The sequence below is a fragment of the Citrus sinensis genome, chromosome 3, assembly GCF_022201045.2.
Source record: "Citrus sinensis cultivar Valencia sweet orange chromosome 3, DVS_A1.0, whole genome shotgun sequence".
Lineage (NCBI taxonomy): Eukaryota > Viridiplantae > Streptophyta > Magnoliopsida > Sapindales > Rutaceae > Citrus > Citrus sinensis.
In genome coordinates, this window is record NC_068558.1 from 32,123,867 (window position 1) to 32,147,907 (window position 24,041).

At 35.5% G+C, this 24,041-nt stretch overlaps 4 protein-coding genes across 16 annotated transcripts in view; 3 read left to right on the plus strand and 1 right to left on the minus strand.

Annotated features, from left to right (window-relative positions):
- Window positions 1–24,041, minus strand: part of LOC102626669 (uncharacterized) — a 160,017-nt gene that overhangs the window by 128,607 nt on the left and 7,369 nt on the right. The gene's annotated exons all lie outside the window — the stretch shown is intronic.
- Window positions 1–24,041, plus strand: part of LOC102616865 (disease resistance protein RPV1-like) — a 160,119-nt gene that overhangs the window by 118,244 nt on the left and 17,834 nt on the right. The window lies entirely within an intron of this gene.
- Window positions 1–24,041, plus strand: part of LOC102629947 (disease resistance-like protein CSA1) — a 30,568-nt gene that overhangs the window by 3,401 nt on the left and 3,126 nt on the right. For 3 of the 7 annotated variants that reach the window (XR_008052748.1, XR_008052749.1, XR_008052750.1), the window contains exons 1-6: window positions 7,843–8,346; window positions 8,453–8,588; window positions 8,684–8,945; window positions 9,041–9,185; window positions 9,315–23,334; window positions 23,432–24,041. Coding sequence is in view for 1 of the 7 variants with exons in the window: in XM_052436205.1 (XP_052292165.1) it covers window positions 23,116–23,334; window positions 23,432–24,041 (829 nt within the window). In the remaining 6 variants the exon portion in view is untranslated. Of the gene's footprint in view, window positions 1–7,839; window positions 8,347–8,452; window positions 8,589–8,683; window positions 8,946–9,040; window positions 9,186–9,314 lie in introns of those variants that run through there. The other 4 variants (XR_008052752.1, XR_008052753.1, XM_052436205.1 and 1 more) reach the window with 3 other exon arrangements.
- Window positions 1,894–3,142, plus strand: LOC127900891 (disease resistance protein RPV1-like). Its single transcript, XM_052436243.1, has 2 exons — window positions 1,894–2,443; window positions 3,009–3,142. The coding sequence occupies exons 1-2, from the start codon at window positions 1,943–1,945 to the stop codon at window positions 3,012–3,014; spliced, it is 507 nt and encodes a 168-aa protein (XP_052292203.1). The 5' UTR covers window positions 1,894–1,942; the 3' UTR covers window positions 3,015–3,142.

Below are 24,041 nucleotides of genomic sequence, written 5' to 3' on the forward strand. Positions count from 1 at the left end.
AGCCTTTAATAAATTCACATGTTATATAACATGTCATTCATTTCATACATTAAATACTTAGTAAATTTTTTTCTTCAAAAAATTCAGTGGCGGCAAATGTTGAATTTTTAGCTTTGTGGGCAACGCGTGGTATCTTTAAGTGTTGAATTTTTTTTTTTAAATGTTGAATTTTTAGATTCAAAGGAAAGAAACGAAAAAGCGTGTGGATATTTCCACCCTTTGTAAATCCATCCCATTTTTAGAAAATAATTATAAAAAAATCACAATATTTTTTAAAAAGTATAAATTAATAATAGTTTTATATAGTTAATTAATTAAATCTTTCTATTACAGTAAAACCATTATATAGTCATATTGTTGGGACTGGAGAAATTTATTCTTATAAAGAGGTTATAACTCAATAGAGGTATAATACAAAAATTATTGTCATTTTCTGCTACTTATTATAGATGAAACTGGCTTATATACCCGCAAGTTCAAAGATGTGGTTGCAACTTTAAAGAACAAATCATTGTCACAAGCAACTTTAGAAAAATATTTTGTTCCATCTGAATTATTTAATGTAACATGGCATATATTTTTGAAATATTATTACTATGTGGAGGTAAGTTTATTATTACGGGACCTACAAAAAAAATAACTTATTACATTGTGGAGTTTATTCTTAATTATAACTGGTCCCAAGTTAGGATTACAATTTTTTATTATTATGAAGATATTATTCCTCTATAGAATATTAATATTTAGAGGTTCTACTGTAATTTTTTTCTTAGATTTCTTTGACCATATTTGATCATAAAATTTAATATAAATTTTATTTTACTATTTTATTATTATAATATAAAATGGCCAAATTTCCCAATAAACATGAGTTATTTTATCTAATCATTTAGGTATTTAATTATCTGGATTAAAATTTTTAAATGAAATTTATTTATTATTTTCCCTACCTTATGTGTAATTGAAATAAATTTGACAGCCTAACAATGAATATTGTGCTGTGGAGATGTTATGTTAGTTTAATTAAAGTTTTATAATCATACTAATAAAGTGGTATTAGAAATAATGAATTTGATATAAAATTAGAAAATATTGAAGTTAAAGTAAATTCTTAGTAGACCTTATAAGGATAAAATAATCAATTTAGACTTATGCCAAAGCAGTCTTTACAATCAAATATAATCAAAAAAATTTAAGTCACAAAAAAGTAAACTAAGATAGGTTTATTAATTTGTTCTCCAAAGTTCTTTTTTATTTAAAATTTTTTAAAAATAATTTGCACTTTTTGTAATTATTTTTGAAAATGGGGTGGGTTTATAAGAACTATGGGATGGAGATATCATCACCCAATAAAAATTTCAGGGTTAATTTTACAATTGCCCATAAAAAAAAAAAAAAGCATATGTACAGGTGATGGTGGGGAAGCCTTTTGTCCATTTCTCATTCCATTTAAAATTTGACCCATATTTTTCACCTCATTCTCTCATAAATTTTAATAGAGTGAAGATAAAGAATCTGCACATGAAGATCAATTTTTCTATCCACATTATGTTACCATTTATCTATTATTATAATAGATTCTTACATATAATTTAAATGAAATAAAAATTAAAATGACTCAAATGAAATCATCACTAACATATCATAAAATATTTAAATTATTAAAAATATAACTAAAAAATATACATATCCATTAAGAATTTTGAAATTATTTTTTCTCGTTCTTCAAAAACTTATCAAAATTTGATGGGCGGGACCTGTGCACCATCTCTAGTCGGCCACATCGGACTTCTTACAGTCGGTCTTCAAAGAACTTTCGAGAAAGGCAGGAGACAATGAGTTGAATGAAATTACTGCGACACTTCCCTGAAGATTCAAGGAAGTAGTGGAGGATACATTTCAAGCGCACAGACACATTCAATTCAGTTGAACTGTTTCTGTTATGGCTTCTTCTTCTTCTTCTTCTCATCGATCCACCAGTCTGGGGCTGATTAGACCTCGAAACAACAAGAAGTATGAAGTTTTTGTCAGTTTCAGAGGAGAGGACACCCGTGACAAATTTACTAGCCATCTCTATTCCGCTCTGTCTCGACAAAGTATCCAAACTTTCATTGATGACCAGCTCAACAGAGGAGATGAAATTTCACAGTCTCTTGTGAACGCAATTGAAGCATCAGCCATTTCAGTTATCATTTTCTCTGAATCATACACTTCTTCCAGATGGTGTGTCGATGAACTTGTAAAGATCCTCGAGTGCAAGAAAGAGTATGCACAGATTGTGATTCCGGTTTTATATCGGGTTGATCCATCAGATGTGAGAAACCAAACTGGGAGTTTTGGGGATTCATTTTCGAAGCTTGAAGAATTCAAAGAAGCTGCAGAGTTGGAGGAATGCTTTGAAGGAAGCAGCCAGTTTGTCTGGCTTTCTTTCTCAGAACATCAGGTGAAAAGTTACTTTTAATTTCATATACTAATATTCAACACTGTAAATAATATTCACGCAGCACTCTCAGTTAAATTTTCCAGATGCTAAACTACACTTTTAAATTTTTTTAGGCATCAAATTCTAGACATCTTGAACTTCCCCACTTTTGAACTCCTATAAAAGAATTTTTGCAGAATTAATAATAAAAGCCCCAGAAGTTTAAAATATATTTTAAAATTAATAGTGTTCTGTCGTTTTTTAATCAATTTCAGTCTCTCACTCGTACACCATAAGGGAAAAAAAATCTCTTCCACATATAACATATTTGTGTAATTAAAGAGTTATTAATTTATAGGGAGATTGTAAATTCCTTTACTCAAATCAATATATATCACTTATTCTGACTATTTTTACAATATTTAATAACTCTCCTGTTACCATTATTTTACAATATTATCCTTATGAAAAAAAATAAGTAGCATATATTAATTTCAATTGAAAAACTAGCAATCTCCCTTTTTTCATATTTGATACAAATCCCTTCTATTCGAAGTTACTGCTGCTAATTTTATGTATTTGATAGGCCTGAATCGGAGCTTATAAACGAAGTTGTCAATCACATTTTAAAGAGACTGCTGGATGAAGTGTTTCGGCCGAGTGATAACAAAAACCAGCTGGCTGGAGTAGAATCAAGAGTTGAGGAAATTGAATCTCTTCTAGGTGTTAAGTCAAAAGATGTTTACGCTTTAGGGATTTGGGGCATTGGTGGTATAGGCAAAACAAAAATCGCTAGAGCTATTTTCGACAAAATCTCTAGTGATTTTGAAGGTTCTTGCTTCCTTGAAAATGTTAGGGAAGAGTCACAAAGACCGAGAGGATTAGCTTGCTTGCGACAAAAACTTCTTTCAAATTTATTGAAGGATAAAAATGTGAGCCTTGATATTGGTCTCAATTTTAGAAGGCTCAGCCGCATGAAGGTTCTGATTGTTTTTTATGATGTATCTTGCCTCAGCCAATTAGAATCGTCAGCCTTTCTTATAAACATCTAATAACATATATGCATCATTCAAAAAAATATTCAAAACTTGCATAGTTCACATCTCACTGTACATACATACACTTAAGATATATACATATAAACTAGGGGTGGGCAAAACCGGGTTCAGGTCAACCTGATTGGGTTTCGGATTGTTCGGGTGGGATGAAAATTAATCCGAATGGAACCCGAACTTACAACCCGACCCGATCTGATCCGATTTATATTCGAATCGGGTCGGGTCGGGTTGGGTTGAATTTAGGTAGGATATAATATGAAGCTCTCTCAATTTAGGAAACCCTTCATCCCCCTGACCAGATCTAAGAGGAATCCAGTCTTCCCATTTTTGCATGTCTTCAAAATAAAGAGTTTCCAAGCATGGAAAATGAATCGGAGAATCATTCTCATAGAACTCTGAACCCAAACTCTTTACTCTACTCATTCCACGCACTGCAAGATGCTTTAGAGAGAGTAGTTGCCCGACGGTGGCACTTAGCAGCAGATCAGTGGCCACGGACGGGCAGCAGCAGACAGACGGACGCGCAGTAGCAGATCGGTGGACGCTCAGCAAATTGGCGTGGAGTCGCGCAGCAGATCGGAAGCTTCTTGAGGGTGAGGCTGTGACTTGTGTGGCGGCCTCCATTGGCGAGTTGGCGTTGGCCCAACGCCGTTGGCTATGACTGTGTAAGTGTTTTGTGTAATGAGATTGAGGAGAGGAAACCGTGTAATCAAATGCTTCTTGAGGGTGTAATCGTGTATTGTGATTTGTGAGAGGAATTTTTGTTATTTGTGTGTGTGGCGTGTGTGCTTTAGGTTTAGGTTTTTTTTTTTAATAGCAACTCAATCGGGTTTCGGATTGGATTTTACTCGATCCGATCACAACCCGATCGGGTTTCACCATTTTCATCCGATTGGGTTTCCTTTACAACCCGATCCAACCCGAACCCGAAATGTTTCGGGTCGGGTCGGGTCAGGTCGGATCGGGTCGGGTAATTTGCCCACCCCTAATATAAACATAGATGTGCTCAAAATGTAAGTCATGTAGTAATGCGTGTCATAGCCCAACCTCAACTGATCAGAAACTGAATTGTACGAAATACTACGGAAACCTTAGAGAAATGGGAAAAATAGGAAAATAGTAAGCTTGCAGCTCAATGAATGGATATAATTATATACAAAAATAAATTAGTGCTTTAGTGCTTGTATATAATTGTATGACATAACTTCACACTGAATGCATTACAAAAGTAAACATAAAGTCATATATACATACATGACAAAACTGCCTTAAATAATATCCAGGAGAAATAACTCTCAATACTCACTGGGATCATCATCGCACGAGTGAAAGTGGGGGAAAAACCTCTCAATACTTAGTGGAATTAACTGCATCACAAGGGCCGAGTAATCTAACTCTCAATATGCATGCGTAGAGCCTATGGGGAAGGGTACACATATGGTGCTTGGCAATCACATCTCATGATTCAATCAATCATATAATGTACGTACATATAATCATAACATTATACTAAATCATACTATCGAACATAAATGCTTTGTAGGATACATAATAGTAATAATAATAATCCATCACATATCTTGTTTCACTTTAGGGTTTGTTGGGGATCTTGTGGATTCCTTAATTCTTGGATTTCTCCTAACATAAAGGGTTAAATTAAATGTTAGAACCAATTAAATGTTAGAACCAACTGATATAAAAAATTTTATGTACGATGTAAACTAAATCATAATTGTTCAAATTTCTTAAATATGTTACCCACTAACTCATTGGAAATAGATCTAACTACCCAATTCTCTTTCTGTAACATTTCCTCTCAATTCCTATTTTCAAACTTAATTTTCACTCTCGGTTTTTCTTTTCTTTATTTTTTCTTTTTCTATTCTTTTCCTCTTCTCTTTTCCTTTCTTTTTCTTCTCTCTTTGAATTGCTCTTTTTCGATTTGATTCATGAAAATGGTCAGAGCTACTTCAATTCTTTATATATATCCACTACCTCCAATTATGCTTGACAAGCACATAGGTGAAGCATGCATGTGCTTTGCTTTAAGCTAACAACTTGTTATTGCTTGTGAGATAAAATTCAACAATACTTGTAACTCTATACAATTAGTAAAATACTTCCTCTCATTTTCTCTCATGGACGTAGGGCAAAAAGCTTAACCACGTAAATCTTCGCGTCTCTTGTGTGGTATTTACTTCTCAATTTCATTTTAGTTGTGTATCTACATTGCTCATCAACCCATAAATGGTATTATCCACGCATACGACATTGTTCACAGAATTATTTCCAACGGGAGGATCAAAGACCAAGAGTGGACCAATCGTGTGGTATTGTCTATGTCTAGGAAAGTTCTGTCACCAAGGCGATAAGATCCAAAGGAGTAGGGGTTTTAAGTTGGACCGTTGTGACTATTCAAGCCAAGTTAAGATTGCAACAAGTGCTTATTTGGGCTTGGGCTACATCAATGCCTGAGTACGCTTTTGGACCTTACTCTTCGAACTACACAACGGGATCAGGCGGATTGCATACTATCTAGTCTAAATTTCTATTCAAGCCCAATTCTAGAAGAAGTTTATTCTTGTGACACGTGGCTTAGTAAAATTTCCGCTTCAAACATCATCATACTCTGATATCGAAATTGAAGTTTTAGAATTTAGATGATATCCTTAAATTTCATTGAACACCCTATAGAAAATTTGTACTGTGCAAATAACGAAGAAGTTGTATCATTTAAAACTCAAAAACATGCCCACCAAGGCGCAACCAAAGGGCCGGCAGCCAGCAAAGCTAAGGTTGAAAATGATGTGTTACGGAGAAAAGTATACGGCAGCAAGTCAACAACATTGTTAAATATAGAAGGGATAAGAACAGATTGAGTAGTTTTTTATCTTATTTTTTCTCATTCATCATATATAAAAATTTTAAATAAGGTTTGAAACATTATAATTCTGGTTATTAAGCCTCTTCGAAACTCGGACCAAATATCTGATCTCGTTTCTTCAATTACACTCGTATCAAGTAATATTGTAATGGAACCCGACAGCATGCTATTGTTAGATTCAGCTATTTCACAATTAAAAATGCAAATGGCGTTTCAATACTTCGAAAAAGGATCAGATAGACACAAGAAAATGGCCGGTTGGGTAACCCTGCCACGCATTCCCACCATCAAATCTAGTCAATAAAATACAACATGAAATTAGAATTCAGACCAGAATAAACATGAAGTTATCATTAATTCATTTGCTAGCCCATTTTTCAAATCTATTTTTAATTTAAGATTTACCATACAAATATAATCAACTTTGTTATAATATAGTGTAATGTCTATATTGCTACATAGTGTGATAGGCCATTAATGTAATATATATGGTATTTATTTTTATTTGACCAATTCGACCAAATTTATATTTTATAAGCAGTTTTAATCCTAGATTCACCAGGTCGTGATTTTTAATTTGTGGGTCGAACCAAACTTGTTACAAACTGACTCAAATCGAGCCAATACAGTCAAGTTGGTTCGATCTAACCGGTTTCATTTTGAAATGCCCACCCCAACGAACAACTTTTGAGTTTTCCATTATTGGTCTATTGCAGTTTTTTCCACCATTCCTTGTTTAATTGATATATACTTTTGTCACTTTATTTATCAAAAAAAGCAAATTAATATCCAAGGAACATAGGAATTAACTATGGGAACATAGGAAGCACAAAACCACTAAAATCCCTAGATAAAAAGTAAGTTGTCTTTAAGTATCTTAATGTTCTTTTCATTCCTTTTTTCAAAATTTTTTAATCTATTTTTTTTTTATTTTGGTCAAAGTATCATTGTTCTTTTTTTTTTAAAAAAAAAGAATATATACAAAGTATAAATTTATTTTTTAGTCTATTATTTTCTCTAAAATTTAAATATAAATGATCAACTAAATGTTAGTTGAAAACACTCCTACCGTCGATGCTGACCGTTACTCAAAATGTTATCAATAATATGTGATTTATGCAACTGAACATATAGCATTAGTTAGGAATGAACTTTGCAATAAAAACAGAAATTGAGCTAGAAAAGACAACCGAGTGAGATCAACAAATGTAGATCCAAGACAAATAGTTTTGTATATATTATTAATTTGATTTCCCGTTTGAAGAAGTTTTCAACCGTCACGGAATGTGACACGTGGCGCGTGCATCTGACCTCATACTACCGGTGACCAATAACCAATAGCCAACACTCGATCATTTTTTAAAAATTTACCCGCACAGAGAAAACGACGTCGTGAGCGACCCTCGCACGTACCATTTGAAAAAAGAAAAAAATGCAGTTGTATGTATCATCATCATTATTGCTCTCCTTAATCATGTACAAGAACGTATCCGTGTCTATCGTCTCACTTTGATTCATTTTCTCATCAGACACCCACTTTACTGCTCCTCTTCATCTTTTAATTTAAAAACCAAATATTATTTTTTCTTTTTCTTATGATTAAGAAATGGCTGCGAAAATTGGATCATTTAGACACAGTTTTGCAGAAAGGAGCAAAGAAAGATTGCTATCTAGGAAGGGCTATTCAGACTTTGGCCTGAACAGCACGGATGACGATGGCAGCGAAGATGGAATCAAATGCAGATGTTTCCGTTGGATATCAGACGGAGTCACCAATTTTTAGACCAATTTGCAAAACATTTTTATTCAATTCTATGACATGGGTCTTAAGGATCCTTGTAAAGCCGTTTTTGCAGCCAAGATGGGCTTGTCGTTGGCACTTGTGTCATTGGTTGTCTTTTTCAAAGAGCCACTCAGTAATGTTAGCCAATACTCGATCTGGGCAATTCCTACTGTTGTTGTAGTTTTTGAATTCAGCGTAGGTACTTGTTTACAATCATGCGATGCGACTAAAACAAGCAAAATCGTATTGAGATTTGGATATGGAAGTGATTTTGTAATGTTATTGAATCAATTTCTTTCATGTAGGTGCAACGCTTAACAAAGGATTCAATCGCGCTTTAGGGACGTTTTCTGCTGGTGGCCTTTCTCTGGGCATTGCAGAGCTCTCTGTATGCAGGGGCTTACCAGGAAGTTATTATTGTCATCAATATTTTTATAGCAGGTTGGCATCTTGTTAGCAATTAATATCTATCAATCATTGCCTTGGAGCCCATTTCTTGAATTGTTGCTCTTATATTTTTATTTTGTCCTTTTCAGGATTCTGTGCAAGTTATGCTAAATTGTACCCCAAATTGAAACCATACGAATATTTCGAGTCTTCTTGTTGACATATTGCATTGTACTTGTGTCTGGAACTTCAACAACATTTTTCCGCACAGCATTTTATCGGTTAGTGCTTATTGCAGTTGGTGCTGGGATATGTTTGGTTGTAAATGTGTGCATATATCCCATGTGGGCAGGGGAGGATCTGCACAAGTTAGTGGTCAAATTTTCAAAGGCCTCGCTTCTTCCTTGGAAGGTTAGACATTTGCTTCTTAGATATTCGGTTCTCTTTGATTTGAGCTGAATTCTGATGAGTAGTTGATTGATTTATCATATTGGACTTGGATTTAGGATGTGTTAGTAACTACTTGCAGTGTGTTGAATATGAGAGAGTCCCTTCGAAAATTCTCACATATCAGGCTTCTGAATTTCTGATGACCCAGCGTATAGTGGTTATAGATCGGCTGTACAGTCTACGAGCCAAGAGGAATCTCTGGTATAATCAGTGTAACTTTGCTGGTTCTTTCCTCAACTCCATCATCTTTTATTTCTTTTTCTTTCCTGCAAGGCCTGTCCTTTTGACAGACCAGAAAGTTAGGATCTCTTGTACTCTTGTACTCTGCAGATGGAGTTCGCAGTATGGGAGCCACCTCACGGCCCTTACAGGTCATTCAATTATCCCTGGAAAAATTATGTTAAAGTGGTGCATTGAGACACTGTGCATTCATGGTCATGGCTATGCACGGATGTGTACTTTCTGAAATACAGGTAAGTGGCTTTTTTCCTATTGCTTTAGCTGCTGTTTTAGCAACTTAGGCTTATGGTCAAATCTGTACTTGGAGAATGAAAGTGTCATTCAAGGATCCTTTTATTATCTCAAATATGTCTAGTGAACCATATTTCTCTTGGAGTAATAGCAGCCCATCTAGGTAAGTCGTTTCAGTCATTAATAGTGAGTTTCTGAGCTTCAATGTACTAATGAAGTTTAGCTCTAGTCCCATCTTTCCAATCTTTTGCTGGTCCCTCTTCTTGATAATTGGTGCAAACCAGCTCTTAATCGGCATATATCCCCACCAGATTTTTCTCAATCAGAAGCACTTGAATTGCGATCCTTGAACTCCTTTCACAAACTAATAGTTTCAGCTTTGTCGGCACAGCTTTGATGGTCTCAAATGCCAAAACTCCCCTTTTCTTCTCCCCATTCACTCTGCAAATTGCCATCAAATTTGGTTAATTGGCATTTTATTTATTTATTTGTTCCCGTATTGCAATTCAAAAGAATAGTATATATTCATGCATGCTGGTTTGGTAGCATTATTTTGTTCTTCTTAATCTTAATTAAATTTTTTATATATACGCTATCACTTTCCAAATAAATGGGAATTACATGGTATGTGAAGAAATAAATTGAAAAAAAAAAAAAATTTCAGATGCAAGGCACTTAATTAAAGAGTGCAGTTAATGAATCAAATTTCCTTGAAACTTTATACTTCAGGAAACATTAGCAATAAAGCTGAAGAAGTCTGGATCAAGTCGAAGTTTGTAGAATTTATGAGTATTATATTTAATTTAGGTTTATTAAAATTTACTTTCTTTCATAGTGGTTTATTTTATTTAAGTTTATTAAAAAAAAATGAGTGAGAGGTAGGAAGGGTATGAAAAAGCATAGAGAACAAACAACAAATTGTGATTGCCTTGTCACGGACCTCTTTCTATTATATGGCCCTCATTCCATGTATAATTTCTGTGAGAAACAAAGGTCTAGATTCTAGAAATAAGAGATGAAAAGAGAAGATAAAACATCCTTATAATCTACTGAATGTATAAATCTGCATCTGCATATTATATAGCAAACAAAATTAAATAGTTTTTGTCTTACGAAGTTTGAAATTGATTTACCTTTCTTTAGCTGTTGCCAAGTCATTTCCATGTGATTTTGTTGTTCTTAACCAGTAATTTTTCTCTTCACTCTTGTGTATTAGCAGCAGATGTCTTGTGGTGATTCCTTTTTGTAAGCTCCATTTCTTTGTTTCATTCTTGAGTGAGTTAATAAAATATGTAGCAAAAACATTCAGGATTCTAAATTTTGTGTTAGGCTGCAAGTATTTGGAGTCTGGATTTAGATATATGTTTGGTTTGCAAATTTAATGTGCAGGCACACTTAAATTCTTAATGAATTGCTTGAATATGCAAGCAGCAGAGAAACAAACATTCCTTTTTTATTAAGATACTTGATAATAAAAATACAATTGTTTCATATATTTATACTTGAACTAAGGACAACAATTGCTTGCTCAAGGAGCTGCTAAAAATGAATAAGACAAAAAGTGACAGCTGCACAACCAATCATTGAAATCATTCTAAAAATTTCCAGCTTGCAGAGTTCACATGTTGATATTCCTCAGCATAACAGTTTTGCCAGCTCCTAGGATACACCTCACCTTCCTCATCAGTTGGTCTTTGGAAATGGTTGCTCAGGTGGCATGCCAGCAGGGCCTTGGGATCAATTGTTGGTTCTTCACAACCTGAATTCTCAACACCCTCTCTCAAACTTAAGGTCTTGTCAAAGACATTGAGTTTGCTTCGAAATTGACTGAACTTGTAGTAAGGCAATGGTTTGGTTAAAACATCTGCAATTTGGTCTCTGCTGGCCACAAAGCTTATTTCCAGCTCTCCTTGAGTAACCTTATCTCTAATGAAGTGCAGATCTATTTCAAAGTGTTTTGTTTTTGAGTGATACACAGGATTTGTGGCTATTGCTGCTGCACTTGTGCTATCACTCAGAATCATTGGAGTTCTTTGCATTTCAATCTTCAGCTCATCAAACAGAGAGTTAATCCAAGTGATTTCAGTGGTGCATAGAGCCATGGCTCTGTACTCTGACTCTGCTGTAGATCTTGCTACCATTCCTTGTTTCCTTGAGCTCCAAGCTACTAAATTATCTCCTAGGAACACACAATATCCACTTATTGATCTTCTATCATCTGGATCACTTGCCCAGTCAGCATCTGTGTAGGCTACTAAATCAAGATGTTCTAACTTTTGGAATTGTAAACACATGTTAGCAATGTTCTTTAGATACCTCAACACTTGTTTGCAGGCTATCCAGTGAGGTTGTCTTAGGTCAGACATGTATTGGCTCAGCTTGTTGACAGAGTAAGTAAGTTCTGGTCTTGTTAGAACAGCATACTGCAAGCTTCCTATAACACTTCTGCAGAATGAAGGGTTGTCAAGCTTGGCACCTTCTCCTTTCTTTAGCTTCTCTAATGTGCTGAATGGAGACTCTATTCCTTTGCAGCTCTCCATTTCAGTTTTAGTTAACAAGTCTTGGACATATTTAGCTTGAGAAAGCATAATAGAATTATGATTTCTTATGACCTGTATCCCAAGGAAGTAGCTCAGATTTCCTAGATCTTTCAATGCAAAAGCTTCACTTAGCTTTCCTATCACACCCTCAATTCCTTTGCTATCACTTTCAGTGACAATTATGTCATCCACATACACAAGTACAATAACCATTTCAGCATTGTTCTTTCTAAAAAATAGTGAGGTATCACACTTTGAATTGTTGAACCCCCAAGAGTACAGAGCACTCTTTAATTTGTCAAACCAGGCTCTGGGTGCCTGTCTCAAGCCATAAAGAGCCTTCTTGAGTTTATAAATGTGATTTGGCTTTCTTTTGTCTTCAAACCCCTCAGGTTGTGGCATGTACACTATTTCTGTCAACTCTCCATTCAGAAATGCATTATTTATATCAACTTGCCTCAACATCCAATCATTATTCACAGCCAAGGTCAGAATGATTCTAATGGTTGCAGCTTTGACCACAGGGCTAAAGGTCTCATTAAAATCAAGTCCTGGTGTCTGTAGAAAACCTTTCACGACAAGTCTGGCTTTGTATCTATTTATGGTACCATCTGGATTCTCCTTCACTTTGTACACCCACTTGTTTCCAATGAGTTTGTAGTTCTGGTCATGTTGTATTAAGGTCCAGGTTTGGTTTTTGATTAAGGCATTGTATTCATCTTCCATGGCTCTTCTCCATTTAGGGTCCTTCAATGCCACAATTGAGTCTTGGGGTAAAGAGGTTTCAATTTGAGTAGATGTTTGGTAGACTTTTGGTTTAAAGATTCCTGCCTTTGATCTTATGATCATAGTGTTAGTAATATGCCCTAAAGGCATATTATAACAAAGGACGCCTTTTTGACTACATCAGTTTCTAGATGCATTTTATTAATAAATTAAATAAAGGCACCATCCCTTGTTCAATTTCTCTAAATAACCACTTTTTGTTAGCTCTCTTAAAATTTATTAAGGAATCTATGTTGAAGACCATTTCTATTAGTAATATGCCTTAAAGGCCAATCAAATGGTGTTTGATTATTTAGGAAATTATTGTATTTGAATAGCATTTTGATATTTATAAAATGGCAAAGTTATCAATATTCATAAATTAATTTAATGAATATAGTCCAAGAAGTAAAATAGTTAAGGAACACATTCTCGAGTTTGTCGAGAATATGAAACGTGCATCCTTTGTACTATACTTCTAAAATAGTTCCTAGTGGTGGATTTATGATTGGACATTATAAATTCCTATAAACACTAGTATGTGTTATGACTCCTTATAGTATGTGATACTAAAATGGATGGTGAGTTTCATATCATTGACATGAGATGTCAAGTCAAACGCATAGGTACTTGTTGAGAGAACGAGTTTACTGAACTTGACCAAATATAGTAAGCCATATGGTTTTGAGTGTTAATGGCTTATTATACATTGTAATAGACACTATGTTTAGTAATGGTCTTTACACCTGAGGCATAACAGATGTCTTATACATAGACATCTCTGATATGTGAAAGCATAATGATTGATTCCTAATCACGGAAGAGATCTAGCAATAGCTGTCATGGTTGGCTATGTATGAAGACAAGTGTATGGCCAATATGGAATTCATCACTTTGTAATATACAAAAAGGATGTCCCTATGAGATAATATGAATTGGCATGAGAAATCCTTGGCCAAGGTGAAATATATTTGAAGGAGTTCAAATTATATTTTCATGTCAAGTTCATTTAGATTTATTTTGAGATAAAGCATAACTACTTAACATAATAAACCATAAGCCGTGCTTTTCTCTGGACATGGATGATGAAGAGACCAAGACATAGAGATACAATGGAATAGGTTCTATAGATCCAACAATTCTTGTTATTTGGATAGTTGTGATATACTGTTAGGTGTCACTCATGACCTGTAGAAACCTTAAGATCAATATTGGTAAAGCGTATTAGCAATGCATCTTAAGGTCATTAGAAAAGTTCTAATTGATGACTAAAGAGTTTAGCATCATTTAATGAATAAAGAGTTATCATTAAAATAGTTCTACTACCTTATAACTAATAACCTAAAAGGTCACACACTAAATAGAAATGAAAAAAGGAGTTACTAGAAAATGAGAAGTTAAAATTCCTAATTTTAGGAAAATCAATATTTATATTATAATTCATTGAGAATGAATATATATATATATATAAATATATCTTAAATATGATTTAAGATAGAAATTTAGATGTTCCATAAATAGTTTAAGGAACAAAATAAATTTCATAAATCCTCCATTAAACATTACGCAATATCAAGCACGTAAAATGACCATTTTGGACATGTTCGGGTTCATATATGATTATGGACTTCTAGACCAATTTTGGGTTTAGAATTTTGGGCTTTTATTGGATCTAACATGGATTAAGAGAAAGCATTAGAACATATCACAAAATGAGCCCACATTTAACCATTTGATTTTATCAAAATGGGGTTAATTAATTAATTACGAAATTAATTATTTTAGCTATTTATTTATTTGATTAAATAATTTATTTAAGTGATAAGATCACTTTCAATAAATAATAGCTAAGTGGGTGGGTCTAGGACATGATAATGTTTGGTGCCATTATTAGAGATAATGGTAGCTTTATTTGGTGGAAGGAATGATTATGAACTAGCATTCATGTTTCTTCATTATCTTTCTCATTTCTAAACGAAATTTCGAGATTCCAAATCCTCTGAACTTCTAGAACATTTCTAAGTGTGGACTAATTAGAGGCATCACAATTTGGGTGCTTTAAGGATCTCAGATCGTGGCAAAACAGAAGTTGTTCGTGCAGAGCTGTATTTTCTGGACAATGTTCATAGCTTGCTATTTTCAGTCGTTTTCTCCTAACTCACAAAGTCGTTTTCGAAACTGCAAGTGAGGTAATTAAACTTCAATCTTTCTTCTTGATTTTCGTTTCTGAATTAAGCCGATCCGAGGTTTCTAGAGCTTTCGCCGTCCGTTTTAATTTTACTGCACAAAAGTTGCGATTTTAGGAACCTCATGGACAAATATTGTCCTTCACATAGGATGTAAAGGTAATTCCTTTTGAGTGTCGGAGGCTTGAGTGTTTGGTTCTGTTATAGGTGGCAAGCTGCAGTTTTCTTCTGAGAAGTTTGATGGGAGTTGAGCAGGGGATTGGTTGTCTGACATAGAGTTGAGGTTCAAATTCTCACATGCTTCATCTTGAATAGGATTAGAGAGCTGTTCTGAGTTTCCAGCAGTGGCCTGAGATTGACTATGAGCTGATTTTTGTTGTGTTGACTCAGAGGGGACACTTGTGGAAAAAGACACAACTTGAAACTTTTCAAGGACTGTGGGTGACATATTTTGGTCAGTGAGCCTATGCTTGCAGAAATTTGAGTCATTTTGAAAAGGGAATGAGCTTTCATTAAACTTGACACTAGCTGAAATGTAGACTCTTCCTGAATGATGCATGCAAACATAGCCTTTATGACTGATACTAATACCCAACAGTATGCATTTGGATGTATGGAAGTCAAACTTATGCTTGTTGTAGGGTCTCAAGTATGGATAGCATTCACATCCAAAAATTTTGATTTGTGAGTAATCTGGTTTAGTGAGATATAGCAGCTCAAATGGAGTTTTGTTTTCGAGTGTAGGTGAGGTCAATCTGTTTATGAGGTAGGTGGCATAGCTGAAGGCTTCTTGCCAATACTTTAAAGGCATTCTTGCTTGAGCTAACAATGCTAGACCAGTTTCCACAATATGTCTGTGTTTTCTTTCTACCTTTCCATTTTGTTCATGTAAATATGGGCATGAGTGTCTTAGAGCTATTCCTTCCCTTTTTAGATATGGTTAAAATGTTTTAAACTCTCCACCCATGTCTGTCTGTAGGGCCTTGATTTTCAGATTTAACTGATTTTCTATTTGAGTTTTAAACACAATGAATGTGTCGAGGGCCTGTGATTTTGCTGTTAGAGGAAACAGCCATGTGTATCTAGTTCTATCATCCACAAAGGATATGTAATATTTATGTCCATGGGTTGATGGGATAGGTGCTGGTCCCCAGAGGTCACTGTGAACCAATTCTAAGGCTGTGTTGGTTTTGGTTTTAATGCTTTTGAAGCTCAGTTTTGCTTGCTTTCCATACTAACAGGCATTACAAAATGAAGGAAAAATGTTTTTATTGATATTGAGCTGATTACATGAAAGTAGAGTGTTTCTTAGAACTGACAAATTTGGATGCCCCAGCCTATGGTGCCAAAGATCCATATCATTGGTTCTAAGGTTCCTACTACTTGTTTTGTCAGCCTCACTAGACTCAGCTACACTGGTACTGACAGACTCATTACTACCAACACTGAAATTGAAACACATCATTGACATAGGATTGCTAATGCAACTTATTGACTCAGACACTGAAAAGGAAGATAACTCAGCAGCATATGTGACCTTGTTGCCACTCAAATGAGTAGGCATCCATAGTAGCTCGTATAGTCCATCTCTAGCCACTCCTTTCACCAGAATATTCCCTTGGCTCTTGTCCTTGATGAAGCAAACAGATTTATGAAATTCAACATTAATATCATTATCAAGAACCAGTTTAGAGACACTAATAAGGTTCTTGGCAATATCAGGCACACAGAGAATATGGTTTAGTTTGATGTGCTTGTGTGGATTGTAAGTAGGTAACATGGAATAACCAATGTGAGAGATGTGAAGTTTATTACCATTACCAACAGTGAGATTGTCATTACCTTGGTATTCTGAGTTCAAGTTCATGTTCCCAATGGCATTGGTCACATGATTTGTTGCACCACTGTCAAGGTACCAGGCATTGCTGCTTTGTCCTTCTGCTGAGGCCATGTATGCTCCTCTTCTCCTATTTGGTTGTGGTACATAATTTTTCTTGAACCTATGCCAGCATTCAGCAGCTGTGTGACCCATTTTGAAGCATATCTGGCATGGACCCTTTGACTCAGAGCCCTCATTTTCTGCAACAGCCTTGCCTTTCCCTTTGTCTTGAGCATTTTGGCTTGCCTGACCAGGACCACCACTTCCACCATTTCCAGAGCTACCACCAGGGGTTCTAAAGACTATCCCAGGTTGCTGTTGATTACCAAATCTCTCACCATACCCCCAGTTCCTTCTACCATTTCTCATTTGTGTAAAGTTGGCCTCAAGTGACACTGTGCTGAGGTTCTGTTCAGTTCTAGTTTCTTGGCTGAGGAGCATTCCATACACTTCTGATAATGAGGGAGTTTCTGGCATATAATTAATATTAGTGACTACAGAATCATATTCAGGTCCTACTCCAGTTAAAATACACATAATGAAGTCCTCATCAGTCATATTATTTCCAGCTGCTCTAAGAGTGTTTAGGATAGTTTTCATTCTGGAATAATAGTCATGAATTGTAAGGGACCCCTTTTTGGTGGTTTGAATCTGTGTTCTCAGGTATAGAACTCTAGCTCTTGTTCTTACACCATATTGATTGGCAAGAGTTGTCTATACTTCACATGAAGTATAACAATCCACCACAGTGCCAAGCACACCTTCACTGAGTGATGAGAGCAACCAGCTCAGAAGAATATGGTCTTGTTTCTTCCAGATTTGGTATTCTGGATTTGTGGTGGTAATAGTAGTTTGATTAGGTCCAGGATTAGTGAAGCATCTGGGGGGACAAATATGGCTCCCATTTATGAAGCCTTCGAGCTCATTTGCTCTTATGCTGGAAATCACTTGTGATTTCTAGAGCATAAAATTGTTCTGTGTTAGCTTGATAGGATTAGTGAACACATATGTGTTGCTGGTGATGTGTTAGGTACGAGATGGATTCACTATGGTCATATTTCTGGTGTAGTTGTTTGGATTCTGGTCATCAACATTTTCTGGTTGATTTTGATTCAAGTTTTGGTCGTCTGGATTTTCCAGTGTTTGATTCATGTTTGTTTGTGAATTTATGCTGCTTTCCATAGCTTAAAAAGGCTCTGATACCAACTTAAATTCTTAATGAATTGCTTGAATATGCAAGCAGCAGAGAAACAAACATTCCTTTTTTATTAAGATACTTGATAATAAAAATACAATTGTTTCATATATTTATACTTGAACTAAGGACAACAATTGCTTGCTCAAGGAGCTGCTAAAAATGAATAAGACAAAAAGTGACAGCTGCACAACCAATCATTGAAATCATTCTAGAAATTTCCAGCTTGTAGAGTTCACATGTTGATATTCCTCAGCATAACAGTTTTGCCAGCTCATAGGATACACCTCACCTTCCTCATCAGCTGGTCTTTGGAAATGGTTGTTCAAGTGGCATGCCAGTAAGGCCTTGGGATCAATTGTTGATTCTTCACAACCTGAATTCTCAACAGGCACCACCAGACAAGAGAGAGGTTCTTGCTAGTGAGCTCCAAAATGTTGGCAATGAAGGAGCTAAAGAATTACGCAAGCGTGGAGACAAAGTTGAGAAGATGGAAAGGTTAAGCCCCGAAGGCATACTATTTGAAGTTCATGAGGCGGCAGAAGAGTTGCAAATGAAGATAGACCAAAAATCATATCTTCTGGTCAATTCAGAAAGCTGGTAGCGCAGCGTAAGGAACTGCAAGATTCTGAGAACTTTAATGAAGTCAAAGATGATGAAAACAAAGTGATTAACTCCTTGAGCGAAGTGTGTGTAAGAAAATTAACTGTGAGATAACAATTTAATACAGTAGCTATATAATTTAAACAACAACGAAAAATAGCAACTGGAAATCACAATGAACAACTGGAAAAACAGCAGGGAAAAGAAAATCGAAACAGAAAATAAACCCGAGGCCTGCAGCATGGTTTCTTTAAAACAGATTTACCACCTACTGTAGTGTTTTAGGCTTGCTGGTAATTGTTTCCCAGAATGCAATGGGCATGAATTATCCATCAAGTACAGACTGATAATTCTGGCGAACCACAACAGTGTTCGAAGCTCGATAAAAAACAGAACGTTAGAAGGAGGAAAGAAATTTTGAAATGCTCTCTGTGTACTGGTTGTTCTTGTGTGTGTAAAAACAGAAGAGGAATGTGCCTTTTTATACTCATATGGGTACGTAACAGCAGCATAAAAATTAAATTTCGGAATTCAATATATGCAATTTAATTTCTGTAACAACCATTGAATTTAAACAATTCAATTCAAAAATTGAATTACATAACAGCCCAAAAATAATTGCGAAGCTGTTACTAATCTTTTGAATTCAAAAGGTGTGAAACTGTTATAAAAAAATTAAAAGGAAAATAAAAACGTGCCATGCAAGCTTGGGTGATTTTGGGCTGACATTCGCGTACGCACATGAGTTCAACCAAATCGGTTATGGATTTGCACCCCTTGTGCACGCACGTGTGAAGCCTCTATGCTTAAAATTCTTGTTTATACATGGTTAAGTGTTTATATATAAACACTAATCCCTTGACTTCTTTTTCCCATGTGGGATAAAACTCATTTCCTTCCAAATTTCCAACTTCAAGGGTGAACTTTAAGAGATAATTTCTCATTCACCCAAGCACCATTTTAAGAAAATAAAAAAACACTTTTGAAGTATTAACGGAGTAGAATCCGAACCTCACAAGATTTCTCACTTTCACTAAGTGGGACCCACTCAAAATAGCATATTGATATGCTATTTTTTCAACAGTGTGGGATGCCCATAACCCAAACATGGGCATGTACCATCCTATGCAAGAATGGATGTCCTCAAAAAATATGTCGAGAAATTCAGTCTCGTGGCCACGGATGTCGTTTCATAATATTGAGTCCACGCTTGGCTTACAGGAATCAAAAGTATATGAAAGTGCCAGCTCTTTGTCACTAGCGACATTTGCTTCACTCTTGATTGAATTTGTTGCGAGGCTCCAAAATATAGTTGATGCCTTTGAAGAACTATGTGAAAAAGCAAATGTCAAGGAACCTGTTGAGCCGCCAATTGGGAAAGGGGAGGTAGGATTTTGGAGCAGGCTTAGCAGATGCTTTCAGTTGAAGCGCTGAGATAGCTTTAAAGATCATTTTTTCCGGTCCATAAGTGGAATACATGTCATTGTCAACTGAGACAGTTTGATAAGCTGATGCTTTGTGACTTGTGAACATGATTGCTTTAGCTTGCTCTGCCCCCCATATACATAAAAAATGTAGTAATGCAGTGGAGAGGTTTTGTCATAGAAATTCTTAATAGCATATGGGGTTTAGAAATCAATGCATATAAATTCCATTTTCAAAAAACTTTTATTGAAACATTAGTCTACAATTTTTTTAAAAAAATTATTTTTTTATTTTTATAATTTTTAACCAAATATTTATATTTTAAGTGTAAAAATAATTTTTTTTCTTAGTAGTTACAGTAGCTGCAACATAAAATCCACAACACTTCATTATCAAATAAGCCGTACGTTTAAATCATCTAAACAACTTACTAGGATGCCATGATTCACATAAAATTATCAGCACTTAACAACACAAAAGTCAAAAAGCAAATACTCTTACTCAAGTATTATATTTGTTGCAAGAAGAAGAAAGAAGATAACTATTTTAAATTAACCAACAGGTTGAATCTTATCGTAATACACACTATCAGCTTTGAATTAGCATACCTTAGAAGTCCTCAACTCATTCACTGCCATTCGAACAGAATCATCCGATAGAATCAACCGTGACAACGCTCTAGTGCTTAACCTGCCACATTTTTTCCTTCCGAGTTGGGGAATCCGAAGCAGGGATTGAGCGGCCAACGCCATCATCAATTTCAATTTCCCTCTGTGTATAGGATAATCAAAGCAAAGCTTCGTACTGGTAACACATTCTTATAGCAGGCCCAGCCCAATCCAGCCCAGTCGAGCAAGTGAGCAGTGTTATTATTTTATTATTTTTGAACTCTCGGTGGCTCTGTATTATTTGCAAAATACTCATGTAAGGCAGAGAATATATTTTATAATGGAATATTTTCAAAATAAATGGTACATAATTGTATGACATAACTTCGCACTGAACGCATTACACAAGTAAACATGAAATCATATATTTATACATGATAAAACTGCACCAAATAATATCTAGGAGAAATAACTCTCAATACTCGCTGGAATCATCATTGCACAAGTAAAGTAGGGGAAACACCTCTCAATACTCAGCGGAATTAACTACATCACAAGGGCCGAGTAATCTAACTCTTAATACACATACATAGAGCCTATGGTGAAGGGTACACATATGGTATCTGGCAATCACATCTCATTATTCAATCAATCATATAATATGAGTACATATAATCATGACATGATACTAAATCATACTATCAAGCATAAATAATTTGTAGAATACATATAAGTAATAATAGTAATCCACTCACAAACCATTTTTCACTCCGGAGCTTATTGGAGCTCTTATAGATTCCTTAATTCTTAGATTTCTCCTAAAATATAGGGTTCAAAAATTAACTGTTAGAACTGATATGAAAACTTTTACATATGACATAAATTAAATCATATTTGTTCAAATTTCTTAAATACGTTACTTACTTTGGTTTGGTTCGGTTCTAAAAAACTCAAACCAAATTGAACCAAATTGTAGAACCGAACCGAACCGAAATATTTCGGTTCGGTTCGGTTCGGTTCTAAAATTCGGTTTAGTTTGGTTTGGTTTGGTTCGGTTCGCACATATTCCTGTATTTTACAGTGGCATGAGCAACGCTCAAACTGTGAGAAGAGAAAATCTAAAAGAAACTGAAAAACTAGTCTACAAATTTTTAAAGGCTTAGAATAATTGCGTCTGGAGAGCTTACTGTGATTCTGCTCCTGGAATCACTGAATGGCTTACCAATACAAAAACTTTCCTTTCAAACACAAACAGACACGGAATCATTGTAAAGCTTTTTTCCCAAATTAATCATAGTCAATGAAATTAGAAGCATTTCACGATCATTTTCTCATAACTTATACAATTCCACACTGCCAACAATTCCACACTATTTTACAATTCGACACATATACAATTATACAATTCCACACTGCCAACAACAAATATACACCAACACCTCCACAAATTTAACCCCACATAAACTTCAAACTATTAACCAAGTCCACAACATGGATTAACAATAAATAAATAAATAAATAACCTGCAGCAGTGAAGATTAAAGACGCAGGCTGATGGTAGGAGCCAGGAGGTTTGGACCAGGGAGCATATGTACCTTCCAGATGCTGCAGCAACCAAGATGAGGGTTAACGACGGCGTCACTGTGCTTGAGGGGAGGGGCTGTGCTAGGCGCTGACCGTGGTGTGAGGCGAGGGAGAGACGCAAGGAAGAGACCGAGAGGGGCTGAGCCGAACCGCACCATGCACGCGCAGAGGGGGAAGATACTGCCGAGGGGTGGTGCCGCCGTTGAGGAGCTCCGCCGTGAGGAGAGAGAGGCGCGAGGGAGAGGCGGGAGGGAGAGAGGCAAGGGCAACAGTATGCAATCGTGATTTAGCTTTAGGGATTTGAATTTTGTGATTGAAATTGAAATTTGATTTTAAATATTTGTAATTGAATTAAACCGAACCGATCGGTTTTTCGGTTCAGTACGGTTTTGAACCGAACCGAATTAAAACCAATCGGTTCAGTATTTTTTAAACCATTCAGTTTTTGCTCATAGAACCGAACCGAACCGAATCAAATTTTTTCGATTCGGTTCGGCAAAAACCGAACCGTTTGCCCACCCCTAGTGGAATATATATATCATCTTTCATTTGATTTTAACTTTATTTTTTTATTTATTTTTAGGGGATAGAAAATATTGAGGGCATTTGTTTGGATATGTCAAAAATAAAAAGAGTGATGATACAACCACAAACTCTTGTACAAATTTATCTTGTACAAACTGATGTGGCATTAATTCATTGGTTGAATGAAAATATAAAATAATAAAAACAAATCATGTGGGCCAAGTGATATTTAATTCAACCAATCTTATCATGCCACATCAGTTTATACAAAATAAGTTTGTACAAGAGTTTGTGGCTATATCATTACTCAAATAAAAAAGATCCGTCTAAATCCTAATACTTTCACAAAGATGCCTAAATTGAGATTTTTAAAGTTCTATAGTTCATCAGTCAATGGAGAGAACAAATGTAAGATATCTTATTTGCAAGATCCCGGATTTGCTGAAGTGAAATATCTTCACTGGTCTGGATATCCGTTGAAGTCATTGCCTTCAAACCTTAGTGCAAAGAAACTTGTGTTACTTGAAGTGCCTGATAGTGACATTGAACGACTTTGGGATTGTGTGAAGGTATGCATATCTTATTATACATGTGGAATCTTTCAATAACAACATTAAATTATTATACGTGGTAACGATTGTCTTGGCCTCTTTTTTGACTGACCAGCATTATAGTAAGTTAAACCAGATAATCCATGCTGCCTGCAATATGCTAACTGCCAAAATTCCAAATCCCACGTTGATGCCACGTATGAAAAAGCTAGTTATCTTGAATCTGAGAGGTAGCAAAAGCCTGAAAAGTCTTCCATCTGGAATATTTAACTTGGAATTTCTTACCGAACTTGATCTTTCGGGCTGCTCAAAACTGAAAAGGCTTCCAGAGATCTCATCAGGTAATATAAAGTGGTTATTTTTAAGGGGGACCGCAATTGAAGAACTGCCCTCATCAATTGAGCGTCTACTTTGGCTCGGGTACGTGGACCTTTCAGATTATAAAAGGCTTAAGAGTGTCCCAAGCAGCCTATGTAAGTTGAAACCTCTTGGAGTTCTTAATCTCTGTGGTTGCTCAAATCTTCAGAGATTGCCCGAATGTCTTGGCCAATTATCCTACCCAATAATATTGAATCTAGCGAAAACCAATATTGAGAGAATACCAGAAAGCATTATGCAACTTTTTGTGTTGCGATACCTCCTCTTAGGTTATAGTGAGAGGTTTCAATCCTTACCAAAGCCTTCATTCCTTGCACGAGGTTGCCAGACACTGCAACGATTCTTAG

Bases quoted from the DNA above. Each gene is read 5' to 3' on its own strand.
- LOC127900891 (XM_052436243.1), top strand. From the start codon at position 1,943: ATGGCTTCTTCTTCTTCTTCTTCTCATCGATCCACCAGTCTGGGGCTG.